Raw genomic sequence first — 19,278 nt, forward strand, 5'->3', positions numbered from 1 at the left:
GTGTCTTTGTTTCTGTGTATTCCTGTAATGGACTGGCCCCTCATAACCATGAATTAAATGAAGCATGTCTGTAAGTGTTATATTAATCCTCTTTTATTTAATTTCTAATATGCAGGATCATTTCAGCATAATGTACAGGGAAAAAAAAAAATACTCATTCTAGTAAAAGCAACTGGCTTATGGTGACTGTGTCGTCAAAACTTGTGCTGCAGTGCTTGTGCCACTCCAGCAGGCCTCTTTGGTACTCGCTCATTTCAAGCCTGCCGCACCTTTTGTCTTTCTGTCTGTCTGGCCATCATATAGATAGATAGATAGGCAGTTTATGATAGTTCCTTTTCTATCTGTTTTATAGTGCCTTTCATTATCTATCTGTCTGTGTCTATTATATACTGCCTTTCTATCTATCCATCCATCCATTTTCCAACCCACTGAATCCGAACACAGGGTCACGGGGGTCTGCTGGAGCCAATCCCAGCCAACACAGGACACAAGGCAGGAACCAATCCCAGGCAGGGTGCCAACCCACCACAGGACACACACAAACACAACCACACACTAGGGCCAATTTAGAATCGCCAATCCACCTAACCTGCATGTCTTTGGACTGTGGGAGGAAATCAGCTATCTGTCTATCTGTCTATCTATTATATAGTGCCTTTCATTATCTATCTATCCAACTGTCTGTCTGTGTATCATATAGTGCCTTTCATATCTCTCTCTCTATCTATCTATCATATAGTGCCTTTAATTATCTATCCGTCTGTCTATCTATTATATAGTGCCTTTCATTATCTATCTATCCAACTGTCTGTCTGTGTATCATATAGTGCCTTTCATATCTATCTGTCTGTCTGTCTATCTATTATATAGTGCATTTCTCTATCTATCTGTCCAACTGTCTATCTACCTATCATATAGTGCCTTTCATATCTGTCTACCTATCTTTTATATAGTGTCTTTCATATCTATCAATCAATCAATCACGTGGTGCTGTTAGTCTTATGCTCTGAGTGTGCCCATGTGACCCTTAATTTCTACCTGTGTGAAGTCTGCCCCTTTACCAGATGCTTTTAGTTGGATGCTAAACCATCAGGCAGCGGGGACTTCAATGACATTTTTACTTAAGGGAAAAATATTTTTTTGCCAAGTCCAATTTGATTGTGTGTTATATATATATATATATATATATATATATCAAATATATATATATATATACCAAATATATATATATATATACCAAATATATATGTTAAAATGTCAATTTGATGAAAGTAACCATTTATTAAACAGAAATGAATGGTGAGGGTTAGGGACAGGTCAGTCAGTTTTAATACCAAATAAAACAAATGGCATACACACGAGTTATGTAGCTGACGGTTTTTGAAAAGATGATTGTGATAATGCCAGAAGGAAATGTACTTTCTAGCTTTTTCTTAGCAGCTCCTTAAATCTTTAATCTTTAATCATCACAGCAATAATTATTCTTTATTTGTTTCTTAAAAAAAAAAAGCATAGCTAATATTTAATTAAAAGAGTCAGTCAGCGACTGCCTTAGCAATTTAAGCTTCTCATCCAGGTTATAAGTGATGTTTTTTCTTTCTTTTTCTTTTACAAGATGTCATACTAATTGTTTCTTTTCCCCTTTGACCCGATACTTTATCAGATTTATGGCTTTTTCTACTACCGCCAAGACAAATGTTTTGGAAATTAAAACGATTTATGATCTGGAGGTTTCGCTCTATGAGCATCGTTGCCGCGTGCTTCTTTGCTGTGTTTAGACAGTGATTTTTTCTATAAAATATCAAATTTATGAAAATGTGTGTATATGGTGCCTTCACAAAGTATTCAGACCCCCTCACTTCTTTCACATTTTGTTATGTGACAGCCTTGTGCTAAAATCATTTCAATTCATTTTTCTTCTCATTAAACAACACCCAATACCCCAGAATGACAAAGTGAGTACAGGATTTTAGAATTTTTTGGTAACTTATTAAAAATAAGAAACTGGAATATTTTATTGACACAAGTCGTCAGACCTTTTTTACTCCGTGCTTAGATGAAACCCCTTTGGCAGCAGTTTCAGCATGGAGTCTCCTTGGGTGTGATTCAAGCCCCTGGCCCCCGTTCTCAAGTTCTGTCAGTTTGGATGGAGTGCCACCAGTAGGCAGCTATTTTCAGGTTTCTCCAGAGATATTTCATTGGGTTCAAGTCCAGGCGGTGCCAGGGAATCTCAAGAACATTCCCAGAGTTGTCCCCTAAGCTTAATCCTGTGTTGTCTTTGCTTTGTCCTATTGGAAGGTGAACCTTCAGGCCAAGTCTGGGGTCCGGAGTGCTCTGGTGCAGGTTTTCATGAAGTCTTTGAGGGCTGAATGTTTTTTGCAGGCAACTGTGTTTTCTGAAAAGCACACAAAGCAAATGTTTGCACATGTAAATCAATGTAAAACATATGTTGCTGTGGCAGCTGTTGGCGCCTGTTCAGCGTCTTCTTGTTGGCTGTGCAGGGGCAGCTGCCTGGCCTGTCTTCACATGGCAGTACGACGCAATCCTCTTTTCATCGTAAGATGTCTTCCTAGGTGAACGTTGCCTTGGGCGCATCAGCTACACGAACGTGTTCAGCACCCTGATCAACTGGGGACCAGTCAGCTGATGCTGGTATCTCCATCTCCAGATCACTTACATCAAAATCGGAGTCCGACAAATGAGTCCAATTCGGCGATAATACTCCAAATGTTGTCCACAGAGTATTTTGCTTTGGTCTCTCGCCAGATGTCAATTCCATTTTAGAGGTTGTTTGCTCTTCGCTACTCACGCAGGTGCAGGTAATCGAGGTCAGATCAATGAAGGTAACTTTCCTTTAAGCAAAGAGGGTCAAACTAAAACATAACGGCGAGTTTTGTTGCCATTTACAGCCGATTGCCGTCCTCTACCCCTGAATTTTGACAAAAGTCGACATCCGCCCTGAAAGAGTTAAGGTTATCTCTGTACTTTCCTCTGTTCAGCTTTCCCCTCAATGCTGGCCAGGTTGTCCATCCTTGCCTCTGAAAAATAACCCCACGGCGTGAGGTGCCAGCACCCTGCTTCACTGTTGGAATGGCATTGTTCAGGTGATGAGCTAAGCCTGGTTTCCTCCAGACATGACGATTCAAATTTCAACAGACCAGAACATTTTGTTTCTCATATTCTGAAAGTCCTTTAGATGTCTTTTGGTAAACTCCAAACGGGCTTTCATGTGTCATTTAACCAGTCTGCCATAAACCCCAGATTAGCTGAGTTTTGCAGTGGTTCTCGTCCTTCTTGACGTTTTTCCAAGCTTCACACATGTTCTCTGGTGCTCAGCCAGACTGATATTTGGTCATGTGACTTACCAAGACAATTCTCCCCCAGTTGCCTAGTTTGTCTGGACAGCCAGCTCTAGGGAGAGTCGTGGTTGTTCCAAACGTACTCAGTTTAATTAGTTTGGTGGCCATTGTGCTCTTGTAAACCTTCAGCGATGCAGAGAAAATTTTGGTAACCCTCTCTAGATCTGTGGCTTGACACAATTCTGTATCTAAGCTCAGTAGGCAATTCCTATGACTTAATGGCTTGAATTCTGCTCCCCACAGGCTCCCCTTTTCAACAGGGGACTTCTGAAACTCCATTTATTGGATATCCAACTCTAGGAAGAATCCTGGTGGTTCCAAACTTCTTCCATTTCACAGTTATTGTGGTTAATGTGCACCTGGAAACATGTAAAGCTTTAGAAATGGTTTTATCTGAGTGTCCTGATTGGTGTCACTGCTGTCACCGTCCTCCTCCACTGACAGACTGAGGAGATCGTTCCTCCGCCACACTATGCGACTCTTCATTTCCACCGAGGGGTGTAGACGTTAACATTATACAAAGTTATTGTCTGTTATACCTTCATTTGTATCACTCTTTAATTTATTATTGTTTTTTTATCGGTATGCTCCTGCTGGAGTATGTGAATTTCCTCTTGAGATTAATAAAGTATCGTATCTATCTATCTATCTATCTATCTATCTATCTATCTATCTATCTATCTATTATATAGTGCCTTTCATATCTATCTATCTAGTATATAGTGCCTTTCATATCTATCTATCTATCTATTATATAGTGCCTTTCATATCTATCTATCTATCTATCTATCTATCTATCTATCTATCTATCTATCTATATATATATTATATAGTGTCTTTCATATCTATCTATCTATCTATCTACCAGTTATATAGTGCCTTATCTATCTATCTATCTATCTATCTATCTATCTATCTATCTATCTATCTATTTTAAAGTGTCTTTCATATCTATCTATCTATCTATCTATTTATCTATCTATCTATCTATCTATCTATTATATAGTGCCTTTCATATCTATCTATCTATCTATTATATAGTGCCTTTCATATCTATCTATCTATCTATCTATCTATCTATTTTAAAGTGTCTTTCATATCTATCTATCTATCTATCTATCTATCTATCTATCTATCTATCTATCTATCTATCTATCTATATATAGTGCCTTTCATATCTGTCTATCTGTCTGTCTGTCTGGTGTTCCTTGGACTTCATGTCCTAGTTTTTGTCCTGATATGCTGTGTGAAATGTGAACTTTATATACAATCAGTTCATTTTTCCACAAGTGGAGTCTAATCAGGGTCCAGACACATCTCAATAAGAATTAAACCAAGCAGGATGCACCCGAGCACAATGTGGGGCGCCACAACAAGGGGTCTGAGTACTTCTAGGAAAAAGAGATTTCAGTTTTTGATTTGTAATAAATTTGCAAACCTTTTTGAAAGCTTATTTTGATTTTGTCGTTATGGGTTATTGAGTGTAGATATTCATGAGCAACGTGGCAAAGGTGTTGATTTAAAATTAAATCTACAAGACAATAAAGTGTGCAAAAAGTGAAGGTGTCTGAATAAATCATGAACCCACTGAATCAAAGCAAGGCACTAGACTGTCTAACCGGGACTAAGTATTTGTGTTTAAATTCATACACTTTTCATGTTACCAGTACTTCTCATTGTTTTTAATCAGTGCAGAAGGTCTTAGCCACCATTACTAGATATGGGCAGAGACATTAATTGTAGGGCAGATTACCCAGAGACATGATATCTTGAGTAAGAGGAAGCACTGCTGGAAGGAGGAGACCACAAATAAAATACTGACCAGTTGGGCATAATGAATTTCCAGCCAAAAGCTGTTTTTCAGAGAAGCCCTCACCCTAATTACAGTTGATTTATTGTTGCAGCTGAGAGTCTGTACCAGACACGGGCTTGTCCTGCAGTGTTTCACCTGTTGTGCATTTTGACAAATGACTGAATTTCCCACGCAGATCTCGCTGATCAGAGTCTACTGTGATCAATTTTATTGGGGTTTATAGGAAGCACTTCTCAGTTAAGCGTTATAATCATTGCATTTTGAGAAAAAAACTAATACTAACTGGCTGATCTCCTAAATCTTGTCTGCTTTTTTTCTGTCAAATTTAGCAGCATGTTAACATACTTTATTAGAATTACAAATGGCACAATGCAAGTTTTGCCCTCTGAATTGTCAATATCTTTATCATGACACGTGCTTATTAGAATCATGAGATGTACTGACTATTAAAGTTATTTAGTCTGTCTTTATTAAAATTAAAAGATTTGTGCATATCTATGGTAACTTGATTAAGCAGCATTTAAGTTGGTAATTGGTTTTCTGTTGTTTTTTTTGTAGTGTATTTGTGATATATATACACACATATGTGTGTACATCTTGCGTGAAGAAGGATCCTGAGTTGCCTCAAAAGCTTGCATATTATATAATCTTTTTTAGTTAGCCAATAAAAGGTGTCATTTTATTTGACTTCTCACTATATATGTGTATATATATATATATATATATATATATATATATATATATATATATATATATATATATATAATATATATATACAGGTATATACCCTTAGTTCCACTTCATAAAGCACAAAGTGTAAACACATCAGGACATAAATACTTTTTTGTATGTATATAGGTTCAGTGAAGATGGCATGGAAGTCATGGAGCGTTTGATATACCTTTTTCGAAAGTTTCATCAATTGAAGGTCAGCAATGAAGAGTATGCCTGCATGAAAGCCATCAACTTTCTAAATCAAGGTAAGAAAAGTGAAAAATTGGCTCTTAAATTTTAATAGAATTAGCAAGTTTAATTTGTGCTTTCTCCACACACCTGTCATGAACATCCATATGATGAGCTTCTTTATTTAATAGCTATAGTTTCATACTTCACTTGTATATTTACTTTGGAGTGTTTTTCTTTTAACTGTAGATAGATTGCAATTTGTAGATAGCTGAGTGTTTCCTGTGGATTGTCCTATCTATCGATTGATCAATCTAGATAGATAAATAGATAAATAAATAGTGTATGTATATATACTGTATATATGACTGTAGGAATGACAGATTGATGTACAGTAAGTCGGGGCGCCAGCTAGGTTGTTCTATTTAATGATAGTATAAAATAAACAAAAATAATGCCCTTTAATTATTTTATACATCCTCGACTTTGAGTTAGGAAAAAAGAACAAACAAAAGACAAAAGAGCTTTTCTCTGACAGTCATTTTGGGTGGTCTGACTGGTGGCACGTTCCTCAGGTAAATGACACCTCCTTCTGGGAGTCTGGTAGCTTTATTCTCGCAGGACCAGAAGGGGAGGAGGTAGGTGCCCTCACTAGGTGGTTTCCTGTGCTATGGGCAGAGAAGGAGAAGACAGAGTTGGCGGCAGCCCCCCCACCCCATTGGTCTGGTTGATCATTACGTACCTTGACAAATATATGTCCTAACCCTAACCCTATATATATATATATATATATATATATATATATATATGTATATATATATATATATGAATATGAATTGCTAATGCCATCTAACAGTTTGATAGAACTGGGTTTTATAATATTCAAATTTTTGTTTTGGATCCCACCATAAAGTACTTGCATTTTGCCGATGATCATGTTTTTTAAAACCTTCCCATTGAAATGATTGATGAACGCTCACTTTCACTGCACTTGCAGTCTTTGGGTGTCGTCGTCAAGCTCCCGTCTCCTTTTCAGTTTGTTGTAACACAGAATTTTTAAACCTTTTATTCAGTTTTTGCAATTTTCATTTTTTTCTCTCATTTTGTAAGTCTTATCCATTTTGAAGGTCAACTGGTGGTGACTTGTGTTGATCGTCAAATTTTGGCAAAGCATTTTTCTCAGTGAATATGCTGTTTTTGCTAGTAACCTTGTTCTTGAGTATTTTTCTGGAAATTTGCTGTGCAGCCAGCTTAGGCAAACATATTTTACCCAAGCCCCCTTGGATGCTTTGCAAGGCCAGTGCGACATCGCAGAGCTGTAGCCATCTATGCGCAGGACCCTAATCTTAACCCCAGCCCTTACCCGATAGCTCTTGACAGTGTTGTGCAGTATTTTTCCTGGTCTCTAACTGCACTAGTCTCTTCCACTTACAGTCGTTTCTACCCCCAGTGCTCTTTGATTGCTTGTATGTGGGTCATCAGTGAACTTAAAAATGTGTCCCAAAGCTACCAAGTTTGTGAAGTACTGCCAGATTTCCATCCTATATGCGTAAAAAAAAGAATTAAAAGCTTAGTTTTAAGAATACTGCCACCTGATAAATAACACTGATCCCTGCACTCCGGCAACGCATGGCTAAGTATGCATGCAGATTGTTTGGCCTGATTGGTCACCCTTCACAGAAATTAAAAACATGTATTCCAACATAGCCGACGTAGAGGAGTTGCCTTCCATAGCACTTGCTGAGTTGCTCAACTGTGTGCCTCTAAATTGAGTTTTGTGCTGTTTGAATGCTGAATGCCTCCGCAAAATGCAGATAAATATACCAGTCACTACAGCTTTGCAAAAAATCCCATGGACGGCAGCATTATCATCCTTACCAGAATTTTTCTGCCAGTGTACGTATGCCCAATAGGGGCAACATCTACGTAAATAATTTGAAAATGCTAGTGTGGACGGAAGTGATTTTCAAGTATAAATGTCATGTTTGAAATGAAAATGAAGCAGTGTGGACGTAGCTTGAGTTGTAGTACTTCACCACTTCAAAAGGATCGACTTTGCTGCTTACCGCTCCTCTGCCAATTTCTCAGTCAGCACAATAGTTAAACAGATGTAGCATTTATTCTTCTCAGTGTTTGACGTTTATTAAACTTTTTTAACTCTAACCAGCTCTTGTTTCTGTTTATTTACTCACAGATATCCAGGGTCTCTCAAATGTCTCTCAGTTGGAGCAGTTGAACAAGAGATACTGGTATGTGTGTCAGGACTACACGGAGTTCAAGTACTCACATCAGCCCAATCGCTTTCCTGAGCTCATGATGTGTCTCCCTGAAATCCGCTACATTGCAGGTAAAGTCCAGCTGAAAAGTGCACTATGGATATTCGTAAGAAAGAATGATGGGAGGGGGGGGTAAAACAGAAAGTGGCACAGGTCATTAATAAATACAGGAATCATCACATAATTATTGGCAATGATGCTGTCATGTAGATGTTTTAGAAATCTCACAACTCCTTTTACTTTCTTTTGAACTGTAAATGACGAAGGTTTCTTTTTTGTGATCTCTTAATGAAAACAACGCAAGAATTTGAAATAGTGACCGGGAGATGAGATGTGTGTCAAATATCAATGCTTAAACTGAAACCCAGGAGTCTGTCCCGTCTGTCTTCACTGCCATGAAATCCAAAACAAAATCGTTAACTAGAGATCATAGTTAGGAATCTAGTAACCAGGGAATCTAATTACAACGCACACCACAGTGAAAGATTTTGAATATCCGTAATATCGGTTGACCTAGAAAGCAAATGGCCAGCCCTTTGAACGCTTGTGTTTCTGATGTCACTTGCTGTGCCTTGCATGTTGGTGACCGTAACACCTGGTAAGTGTCACGCAGCGCCCACACAGGGAATTAAACTAGCGTCACAAACTTGCAAAGAAATAAGATTCTCAAAAAACAAACTGTGACTAGTAAAAAGGAAATTATTGCATTAGTACTGCCACTTCTAGAGAAGAACTCGTAGGTTTTTTTTACTTTATGAGAAAACAGGATCTGTTAAAGTGACCCTTTCACGTAATGCCATGTCACATTAGACTTTTCCAGCTGTGTTTAATCATCGACTTCATTTACATTATCTTAGGCAGTCGGCAGTACGCTACCATGAAGACCAGTCATCTAGTCTGACATCCGCAGCAACTCGCTCCAACTAGGCCGTGACTCGCCCCACAACAAAATCAAACAGTTTTGTCATGATTTTTTCTTATATTTGTATCCGACCATTTTCGCTCCCGTAAGTGACGATTCTCAACAACGGTTTGTGCAGCCTGGGCATGTCCAGGTTGGAAGCTGTTCTGTGGAAGTTGACATCCTGGGCAGGTTTGAACGAGGTTGACGCTGTCTCGGCATGCTATAAAGGTGGCTTTGTGTACTCCGATCCTACTCATTTGGTTTATATAGATAGTCAGTGTGTATGTATAGTATCAGTATAATAAAGTATAGTATCTGTAGCAGTATAACAGTAAGTAGGCTTGATGCTATAAGACGTTTTGGTGTCGGGCGATATGTCTCGTCAATGTCGTCACAGCCGCGATACACTCTGCTCTATCTGTGGCAAATATACACTTGCGCCTCAGAGACATTGGATGACTGCTCTTGTGAAGAAGGCTTATCATCTGTATTTCGGCTGGTGATCAAGACAAGGAATGGGCGCCTCACATTTGCTGTGCGACATGTGCTGTCAGTCTGAGAGCCTGGCTCAGAGACACTCGAAAGAGTGTTCCGATGATATGGCGAGAACAGAAAGACCATGTGACGGACTGTTCCTTCTGTTTGACTAATGTGTCTGGTTTTTCTGCCAAAAACAAGAAGTCAATTGAATATCCTAATCTGCCTTCAGCAATGATACCCGTACCAGATGACGACAGTCTTCCAATTCCGAAACCACCAGAGGATTGGACCTTAGACAAACCAGATGAAGAAGCTGCAATGCAGGGTACTGACAGTGACATTAACCCGGATTTTGAACGGTGCTCATCAGGTGATCCACATCTGATAACACAGTCCGAATTGAACGATTTGGTCAGAGATTTGGGTCTGTCAAAAGCAAGAGCCAAGCTGCTGGGTTTGAGACTGCAGGAATGGTGTTTGCTGTCACCAGGTACAAAAATTTCTGCGTTTCGAGGCCGACATCATGATAAAACCAAATTTTTTGCACAAGTCGACAGTCTCTGTTTCTGTTGTGACATTGAAGGATTGTTCTCTGCATTGAATTGTGATCACAACCTGGAAGAGTGGCGTTTCTTCATTAATTCGTCAATGTTAAGCCTGATAGCTGCTCTGCTACACAATGACAACTTTTATCCTTCAACGTTTATCCTTCAGTACCTGTTGGCTATGAAATGTATGAGAATATGGAACTGTTGCTGAAGCACATCTGGTATAGCAGGTAATATCTGTGGAGATCTTCAAGTCGTTGTTCTGTTACTAGGACTGCAGCTCGGCTATACAAAGTACTGTTGTTTCATCTGTGAATGGGACAGCATGCCAAAGAATCTCGCTATTCTCGACAGAACTGGCCTCTCCGTAAAAAGTTAGTTCAAGAACAGAAAAATGTGGCGCATGAATCGATGTCGACCCGGCAAAGATATATTTTTTCCTCCTCTTCACATAAAACTGGGACTCATGAAGAATTTCATGAAATCACTGAACAAGGAAGGTGAGGATTTTCGTTATTTAAGACAGCTGTTCCCAAGAATAACTGACGCCAAGATCAAAGAGGGCATTTTTGTTGGCCCCCAGTTCAGACATGTTATGAGTGACAAGTGGTCAGTTGGGCCGGAAAATATTGCCTGGAAAGCCTTTGACATTGTTGACAATTTTCTGGGCAATTACAGAGCCCCAAACTCCATTCAGCTGGTAGACAAACTTCTCCAAGCATACAAGACAATGAAGTGCAACATGTCACTCAAGATTCATTTCCTCCACTCACACTTGGACTTCTTCCCCACAAATCTCGGTGCTGTCAGTGATGAACACGTGAAAGGTTTCACTAGGACATTGCTACAATGGAGAGATGATACCAGGGCAACTGGAATCCGTCAATGTTTGCTGACTACTGTTGGACACTGCAACATGATGCACCAGACATTGAATACAAAAGAAAATCAGGAGCAAAAAACTTTGAATTCTGTTGAATTTAATAACTCATGAAAAACATAAACGTGACTAAATACATTATTATCAGTAAACATATAAAGGTCGATTTCTCAGAGTTCCTACGTGATGCAGCAAACTATATTTGTGCATACCCAGTAGGTGCCTGTCACAATCAGGACACACTTTTCAAAAACAAATTATTGTGCAGTGTAATTAAATATACCATCATTTCTGTCAAGAAAATGATCAAAAAATAAATTGAAAGTATTTACCAAGTATATTTTTGCTTTTTGTGCTCTGGAAGCCTCGGTGTTTTCCTTAAATATACAAGATATGCAGAGACGTTAGATGAGAGCTTTTCGGCTAATGTTTGCACACCTCTCTCAGTGCATTTTATTCTCCCCGTTTGTAAGTCACTTAAAGCTAACTTCTTGTCACTTCATAGGATGCCATCAATGAACTCCTTTGACTTTCTACATAGTTACACCTTTTATACTAACTCCAGAATCTCAACGCCCCACCACATAAAGTGCCTTATGCTAGAATCTTTTTTTTTAAAAGCTGTAAAACTGACCCTTGGGATTTTTAAATCAGCCTTTCCCATTTATAAATCTTTCCCCAATTCAAACTCTTAAATCCAGAACTGTGTTTCATGGGGTCTTCTACAAAGCACAACTCTGCATCCTTTACTGACGCACTTCAGAAACCTCAGTTTGATCCTGTTTTTGTGCGTTCATCTTGCACTGTGTCCTCTGTGTTTCTGTTCATGAAGTCTTCTACTGTTAAATTCTGCTCCGTACTTGTAAAAGTTTTATTTTTATACTGTATTGAGGATTTGTTCTGTTCTGTGTATTGTATTGTATTGACCCCGTTCTTTTTGACACCCACTGCACGCCCATCCTACCTTGAAAGGGAGGGGTCTCTCTTTGAATTGCCTTTCCCGAGGTTTCTTCCATTTTTTCCCTACTGGGGTTTTTTTGGGAGTTTTTCCTCATCTTCTTAGAGAATCAAGGCTGGGGGGCTGTCAAGAGGCAGGACCTGTTATAAAGCCCATTGCGGCACTTCCTGTGTGATTCTGGGCTACACAAAAATAAATTGTATTGTATTGTATGGTCGTCTCTGACACACACACATCGCCCCCCACCCCTTATTTCTGCTCTGTCAAGACAGACGTTTGGGGCTTTTTCTTGACCATAGTGAGGATTCTTCTCTCATTAGCAGTGAGGGTCTTCCTTGGCCTACCAGCCCCTTTATGATTCTTGATCCCACCAGTGTGTTCTTTCTTCTTCATGATATTGCAGACAGTTGATTTTGGTCATCCTAAAGTTCTCTCTCTAATGGTCTCATTGTTGTTTTTCGGCCTCATAATGACTTCTTTAACTTTCATTAGCACAGCTGTTGTCCTCATGTTGAACAATGGCAACTACAGACTCCATAGAGTAGAAGCAAGCCGAGGTATCTTATGAAGCCATGAATCCCACCTGAGGAATCACAAACACCTGTAACGCCAATTGTCCCAAACATTATGGTGCCCTGAAATGGGCGGGAAGACCATGTAGAAAAAGTGGTAACCAAAATGTCTCCAAATGCCCTTAAATGAAAGTCAGCCATGTCAACTTGAATCGCATCTGAACTCTTTGATTTGTCATTTTAAATTGTTGAGCAGAGGGGTCAGTCCAGGATAAAGTCACTTTGTCCCAGACCTACTGGAACAGTATCTGTCTGTGTCTGTTGAGCTTTATCTCCCCATTTCACCCCCACAGAAAACTGATTCAAGCCTTACAGGTTTAAATGATGTGCTTGTTTCTCTCGATTAAAGTGCTGTCGAATGTATAAATTAGACATCTTAATATTTTGTTTTTCTCCTCCAGGAAAAATGGTGAATGTTCCTTTGGAGCAGCTTCCTCTCCTGTTCAAAGCAGTTCTGCACTCCTGCAAGTCAAGTATCAACTAAGAAGGCTCTGCCTTACCGCCATGCCTCTGAGGAAGGGAGGCTGATGATGTTGAATGTCTGCGATCGACCTTAAAGGGGACGTGAAGTGCAAAGCGAGTCCCTGTGAATGTGACAAGCAGCTATTTTTTACTTTTTTTGGTCTTTATATATTTATTTCACGACAGAGTTGAATGTATGATCTTCAACACAGTGCACATGCTTCTGTACAAAAAGAATGCAAAGAAGTGTATTATTCTTGCAGTTTACATTGTTTTTGATATTAAGTGTTACAGCGTTGTCATTTTAGCATTAGGGGTTTTTTATCATTTTTTTTTTTTTTTGTAGGGGCTGAGATAAATATTTGAAATGTTTTATTGTGAAACTACCTCAGGAACAATTATTGTATCATTTTGCTTTTGAAAACCTTTCCGGGTCCAAGCAGATCTTCATTAGAATTTCAAAACTGTCACCTTGAAGGCAAATCACAGCGGTACGATTTACTAAAGGAAGGGTTCCTGTGTCCAGATTTGAATTTTTGCCATGCAACACACTATTGTGATAATCATTATTATTATTATTATTTTAATTTTTTTTTTTGTATTGCAGGGCATTTCAAATTCATATTTAACATTGGATTGTTTTAAGCCTGAGCGTATGGTCACTTTTTTTTTGTCAAGAATTTGGGCGGTGACATTCGTTTAAGAAATTTAAAGTGGTCGTTTGCTCAAGTGTTTTAAAATAGCTGGCAAAAACCAATTGTGACTGAATTATTAGGTGATGTAAAAAAAAAAAAAAAAATTTCTAGGCCATTTTCTTTCGCATCTGTAAGCCTACATGGTGGCAGTTTTGTTCAGCCACTTCAGCTTGCTCTGAAGTCACTCCATGTGCAATTCTACCTCATTAAATTATGTAAAGAAGAAAGAATCATTTTATAGAGATGAAAATGTATATAATATACGGGTATTTTTGAATAGACAATGGCTGGTGTTAGAGCCAAAGCAGGATTCTTTTCTGAACACACCCGGACCACCCCGAGTGGAAATATACTATGCACAGTAATTTCAATCCAATCCACTCCACACTCCAGGGGAGTACCAGATTTGGACTTCTCAGGAAAAACTTTTCTGCTCTCACACCTACCTCGAATGTGTTTTATATGATTTAGAAGTTTTTGTGTATTCAAGATTTAGTTTCAGCTCCAGTGTCCTAATGGGATTCCTTATTGTTTCTGTTTTTTTTTTTTTTAAATCGTGTAGGACTTGAGGCCTATATGAAGTTGTGTTTCTTCCTTCTTGCGCTCTCTCTCTCTCTCTGTCTTTCTTTTTTCCTATTTCTCTTGCTCAAGTCGTTTATGACTTGTGTTTTGAACAGGGTAAAGTAAATGTGTTGTCTTGCATTTTAAATTTACTCAGGTATTAGTATGTGAGACTAATGGTAGATTAGCGGTGATTTTTAGGTCATTCTGTAGTTCTTTTCCTAATGGATTTGAAGGGTGACTAAGAGCTCGATTTTAGCTTGCGTGACAGCCAAGTGGAGCTCTAAACCATGCAAGCGACTCGATGAACAAGAAAAAAACGAAAAAAAAAACAAAAAGATGTGTGCTCGATTTACATTTGTAAGCATTCCTCAGCAGAAAAGTGCATTTAAGGAAAGCACAAAGTTTACAGACCTATTTGCACCAGACAATGGAAAATGCGCCTCCCAGACCCCTTTACCCGTCCAGCCCTCTCCCTTTACCAGTAGAATATGGTTCCTTAAATGCAGACCGTTGTGGCCAGTTTGGTGAGGACCACCCTGCAGATGAGTTGTACCGTATGACACAAACTGCACCTTCAAATCCATACTGCTGTATGTTTCAAGTTTCTGTTCTGTCGTTCCTTAAGTACATGTTGTGAGGACCCCCCCTTTTTTTTTTTTTTTTTACTCGCTATTATTATTAATTTTTTTGTTTTGGTTTTTATTTACCCCTTCCCGTTGAGTTGATGTGAAAATTAAAGCTGGTGACTGTGAATATATATCTCTGTCTTTCTCAGGATGATGATGGGCAATCATTCTTGCCACCTAATGTAGGGCAGAAAAGGGAATGAAGGGAACAAGGGAAAGGGGGTGGGGGGGTGAACTGAAGGGGTGGGGTTTATGTTTATTGAAATTGTTGAATGTGTAAGATGATTGACAATATGTAAACCACAGTTGTCATGTGTAGTTAGTTGTTAAGACACAATGGCTCATTCTCTTCTTCGAGTCTAGACTGCCTTGTCCGCAGGGTGAATTTGTATCTCAGGGACGTGTATTTATTTTTGACTCTGGAGAGAATTGAGCCCCAAAACTCATCATTGCTTCTTTCATGCTTTGTTCGGGTTACTGTGATTTGGAGGGCCTACTGCTTGTGCCTATGCAAGATACGGAGAAAGGCTTTTTAATTGTGATTAATTATTACAGCAGCATGTTCCCGACAAATTAGGTCTCCTAAATTAGTCATTTAAAAAAAAAAACGAAAACCGTTTTCCAAGACGTTCACTGACACGGTAAATGAAAAGTCAGTGGAATTGAGCAATGTGATGTGTTCCACGATTGATGCAAAAAAAAAAAAAATTGTTTGATTTTTCATTTGGAGTTTCAGAAGTGTTGCACCAGAGAGCATCAGAAAACAGGAAAAATTCGGTGAAGGTTAATTATATGCTGGTAAAGTTGAAAATTTGACTTTTTTGTGCTGCCGCTGTGATCTGTCGTCTTTTTCAACACAGAAGAGCTTTGTACTTTGTTTTTTTTAAGCTTGAATTATACGATTAAAAATAAAAAAATCCATTGTGTGCCCAATGCTGGATTTTTTTTTGTTTTATAATTTACATTTTATTGGTGCACTTCTCTCCAATAAATATCTCAGTCCACTCATACAAAAACCGTTGAAAGCTGAGATATAGAAATATTTCCTGCCGTGTTTAGGAAAGTGATAGTGTTGACGGAAATGACATGGTCCATTACAAATGGCACCATTGCTGCTGCCACAGGCAAACCCAAACGTACGGTAATGTTTAACTGTTTTAAATTTGACCCACCGTTAACTATGAAAAGGCCAACCCAACAAAGCCCCTGCATTTACGTTCATAGCCAAAGCTGCAGCTTCCATCTGAAACGGGCTGCACACAAACAGGAGTCGAGTTTTTCGCTTCTTGCCCCGTTTAGAAAGCCGCTCGAACATTTCAAAGGGTCTTCTCTGTTTTTGTCCGAGAGCCTCACATTGCTGCGCTGCTGCTCTCCAAAATCAGCCGTGTCTTGTTTTGAACATAAAACAAGGGGTCACCTTCAACGGCAAGGCAAAGACCCATCATGTGAGCACAAGTTTGAATGTCTGGCACAAGGAGCCTCTCCGAAATGCTGCTTTGTAATTTTATAGTTGGGGGGAAAAATATGTTGAGTGTTATCTGCCAATTTCACATGTGTTTATTACTGTAGTCTTGAGTATTGAAAATCCCAGAGCGGGAGAACTGTTAGCGTATTTGTAAGCAAGATCCTTGGGTGACTTCACTGACCAGCTTTGAACATTCATGAAAGAAGTGCGATGCTCTTTGTGTAGAGGCCAGTTTGAAGCACGTGCTGCCGGATTCACGTAAACGTCTTACCTGTCGTGTGTTGGTCCTCCCTAAACCCTCCACGTCATTGAATGTGTCATTATATTTGATATTACCAAAAATTCCAATTGTCTTCAGCCACATCTTATCTGTAAGGAATTTTGTGACAAACAAAAATCAAGCAGAATGTTCTGCTGTTGACTTGATGCAATTTGTTTGTTTACGTTGCTTTGTAGTGGCTTTTGATTCTTAAAGTAAATTATCAAAGTAGTTGTTATTAGTTGGCTATTTGCGTTTAAAATACAGCACATTTCTCTTCTACCTCATAGGATTCCAGCAGATGACCATCCGGTCAGATATTTTTACCGAACTGGAATACTGACAATTTACTCATTTTCTCACATGAAGCCTGCTTTTCTGTGGAACATTGACATGAATTTGGGATAAGTGAGAATTACGATATGTTTAATCCTTGAACTAATCACAAATGAATACTGACCTCAGTACATCTCCAGAGTGACCTGTAAATCCAGGTAACATCATGCTACTTGATAAAACAACTGGAGGGGTTTCCTAGTGCTCTTTTTCTTATCACATTGCTCATTTCTTTGTTGTTTTGGTCAAAGGCTGCTATCAGTCCAAGGTGTCTGTGATTAGTTATACCATATTATGAGCCAAAAACACACACACACATAATTCACATTCCCACACACACGTAACACATACGTTTGTAAGTGTGCACATGCACAACATGTCTACATCCCTGCATACAGTAATAGGCACTGCAATGGCACAGTGGTTAGCGCTGCTGCTTGAAACTCTCAAAGACTTGAATGTTTCAGGTTAGGCACGGCCTGCACGTAATTTACATTCTCAGAAAATGCAGACTCCGATTTATTCTGGACGTTCCAGTTTTCCTTCAACATCCCATAAATGAGCAGGCTCTGTTGATTGGAAGCTACAGAATTGACCAAATGCATCTTTGCAGTTGTGCCCAGTAATGTGGCTGGGCTGATTCTGGCCTTGCAGCGAATGCTTTCAGGGAAGGACTCAGCTGTCTCCCTCATGCCAGTAGCAGGAGATGTTGGATCCGGTGATGGAAGGCGGATTGGTTACAATCATGAGTTTTGTCCACACACACACACACACGCTCATACATACGTGTGTACATGTTACGATGAATATTTTTGAGATTTATACACACATGAATGAGGTCATCTCCGATCGGTGTGTGTACACGTTCATGTATGCGTGTGTATGTTTATATACAAATACACAACATATCTTCACACACACACAGTATACTTTATGCAGGTCTGTTGAGATTGTTGCTGTTTTGAAGGAAACCAAGCAGAGAAGAAAAAAAAAGTTTACATTTTTTATGTTAATATTTTATATGTATTTACTTTTTCCTGCATTGTAATTCATTATTCGCATAACCTGTTTTAAGTATTCCTATTTATCAAGCAGTTACTCTGTGATTGTTAAGTATGCAGCACATTGAATGTAGATTTTTTGAAGTAATTGTCAATAGCAATGTTTATAATTCTGTATGTTAATGAGAGTACCAAATAATGTATTACTTATAAGGTTTCCTTTTTTTATTTTTTAAGACGTGTCCTTCCTCCCAGTTCTATTTTAAGATGACTTATCAGAGCTAAACCAAAAGAGTTTAATTTTATAGACCGTGAAATGACAGGAAGGCCCCCCTGGCCAGACGTACTGTAATATGAATGCGATCTTCAGTCCAATTTCAACAAAGTGCTGGAGTTTGAGGCGATCAGCTCCTGTCACTCGGGCGCTGGCCGGGAATTTCTAACTTATTACGGGTAAGCCGGCTGGTGGATTACAGAGTGTCGTACTAAAATGGGGCGCTTGGGGGTCTTTAAATATCCGGCCGACAGGATGAAAACGTTTCTTGTGCTCCCTCGAATCTGCCAAGTGACCTTTTTAATGGCCGAATTCGGAGCTATTAGGAGGATTGAGTTCCACCGTACTGGCAGAGTTCAGAGGTACAGATATTGAAGTTGAGGGGCCAGCGTATTGGAAAACTTGAAGAACATTTAATTCCCAAAGCAACGTCAGTCCACAAGTTTAAAAGGGTCCTGACTTGTTGGGTACCCGGGGTACGCTTGTGAAGAATGCGGCGATACAGTGAGACTCGTTGCTGTTGATTTCCTTTTACATGCGGTGTTTGTCTGTTTTTTATTCAGTATTACAGCCTTTCCAATTAAAGATATGGCGTATTTGATATCTGTCTACTCTGCTCTGTGGCTCGACTACCTGTGAAAATTGTGACCAACAAAGTGTTTTTCAGCATGTTTAGATTGTGCTAGAATTTGACAAATAAATGTGAATCCTATTCAAATCTAACTGGACGTGCTGTGGGTTTCATTTAAGTGTCCTGGTGATGCTTCCCTTCTACTTTTTCTTTCAGCTGCTCCTGTTAAGGATTACCACAGCGGATCATCTTCTTCCGTATCTTCCTGTCCTTTGTATCTTGCTCTGTCACACTCATCACCTGCATGTCCTCTCTCACCACATTCATAAACC

At 39.1% G+C, this 19,278-nt stretch overlaps 1 protein-coding gene across 1 annotated transcript in view; it reads left to right on the forward strand.

The window, feature by feature from the left end:
* Positions 1-15,244, forward strand: part of LOC120535109 (nuclear receptor subfamily 6 group A member 1-like) — a 513,305-nt gene extending 498,061 nt beyond the window's left edge. Inside the window, exons 9-11 of the mRNA XM_039762693.1 lie at positions 6,031-6,152; positions 8,270-8,422; positions 13,095-15,244. Of these exons, the coding sequence (XP_039618627.1) occupies positions 6,031-6,152; positions 8,270-8,422; positions 13,095-13,177 (358 nt within the window). The 3' untranslated portion in view covers positions 13,178-15,244. The remainder of the gene's footprint in view (positions 1-6,030; positions 6,153-8,269; positions 8,423-13,094) is intronic.
* The last annotated feature ends 4,034 nt before the right edge of the window (positions 15,245-19,278 follow it).

The sequence above is a fragment of the Polypterus senegalus genome, chromosome 9 (assembly GCF_016835505.1).
Source record: "Polypterus senegalus isolate Bchr_013 chromosome 9, ASM1683550v1, whole genome shotgun sequence".
Taxonomy (NCBI): domain Eukaryota; kingdom Metazoa; phylum Chordata; class Cladistia; order Polypteriformes; family Polypteridae; genus Polypterus; species Polypterus senegalus.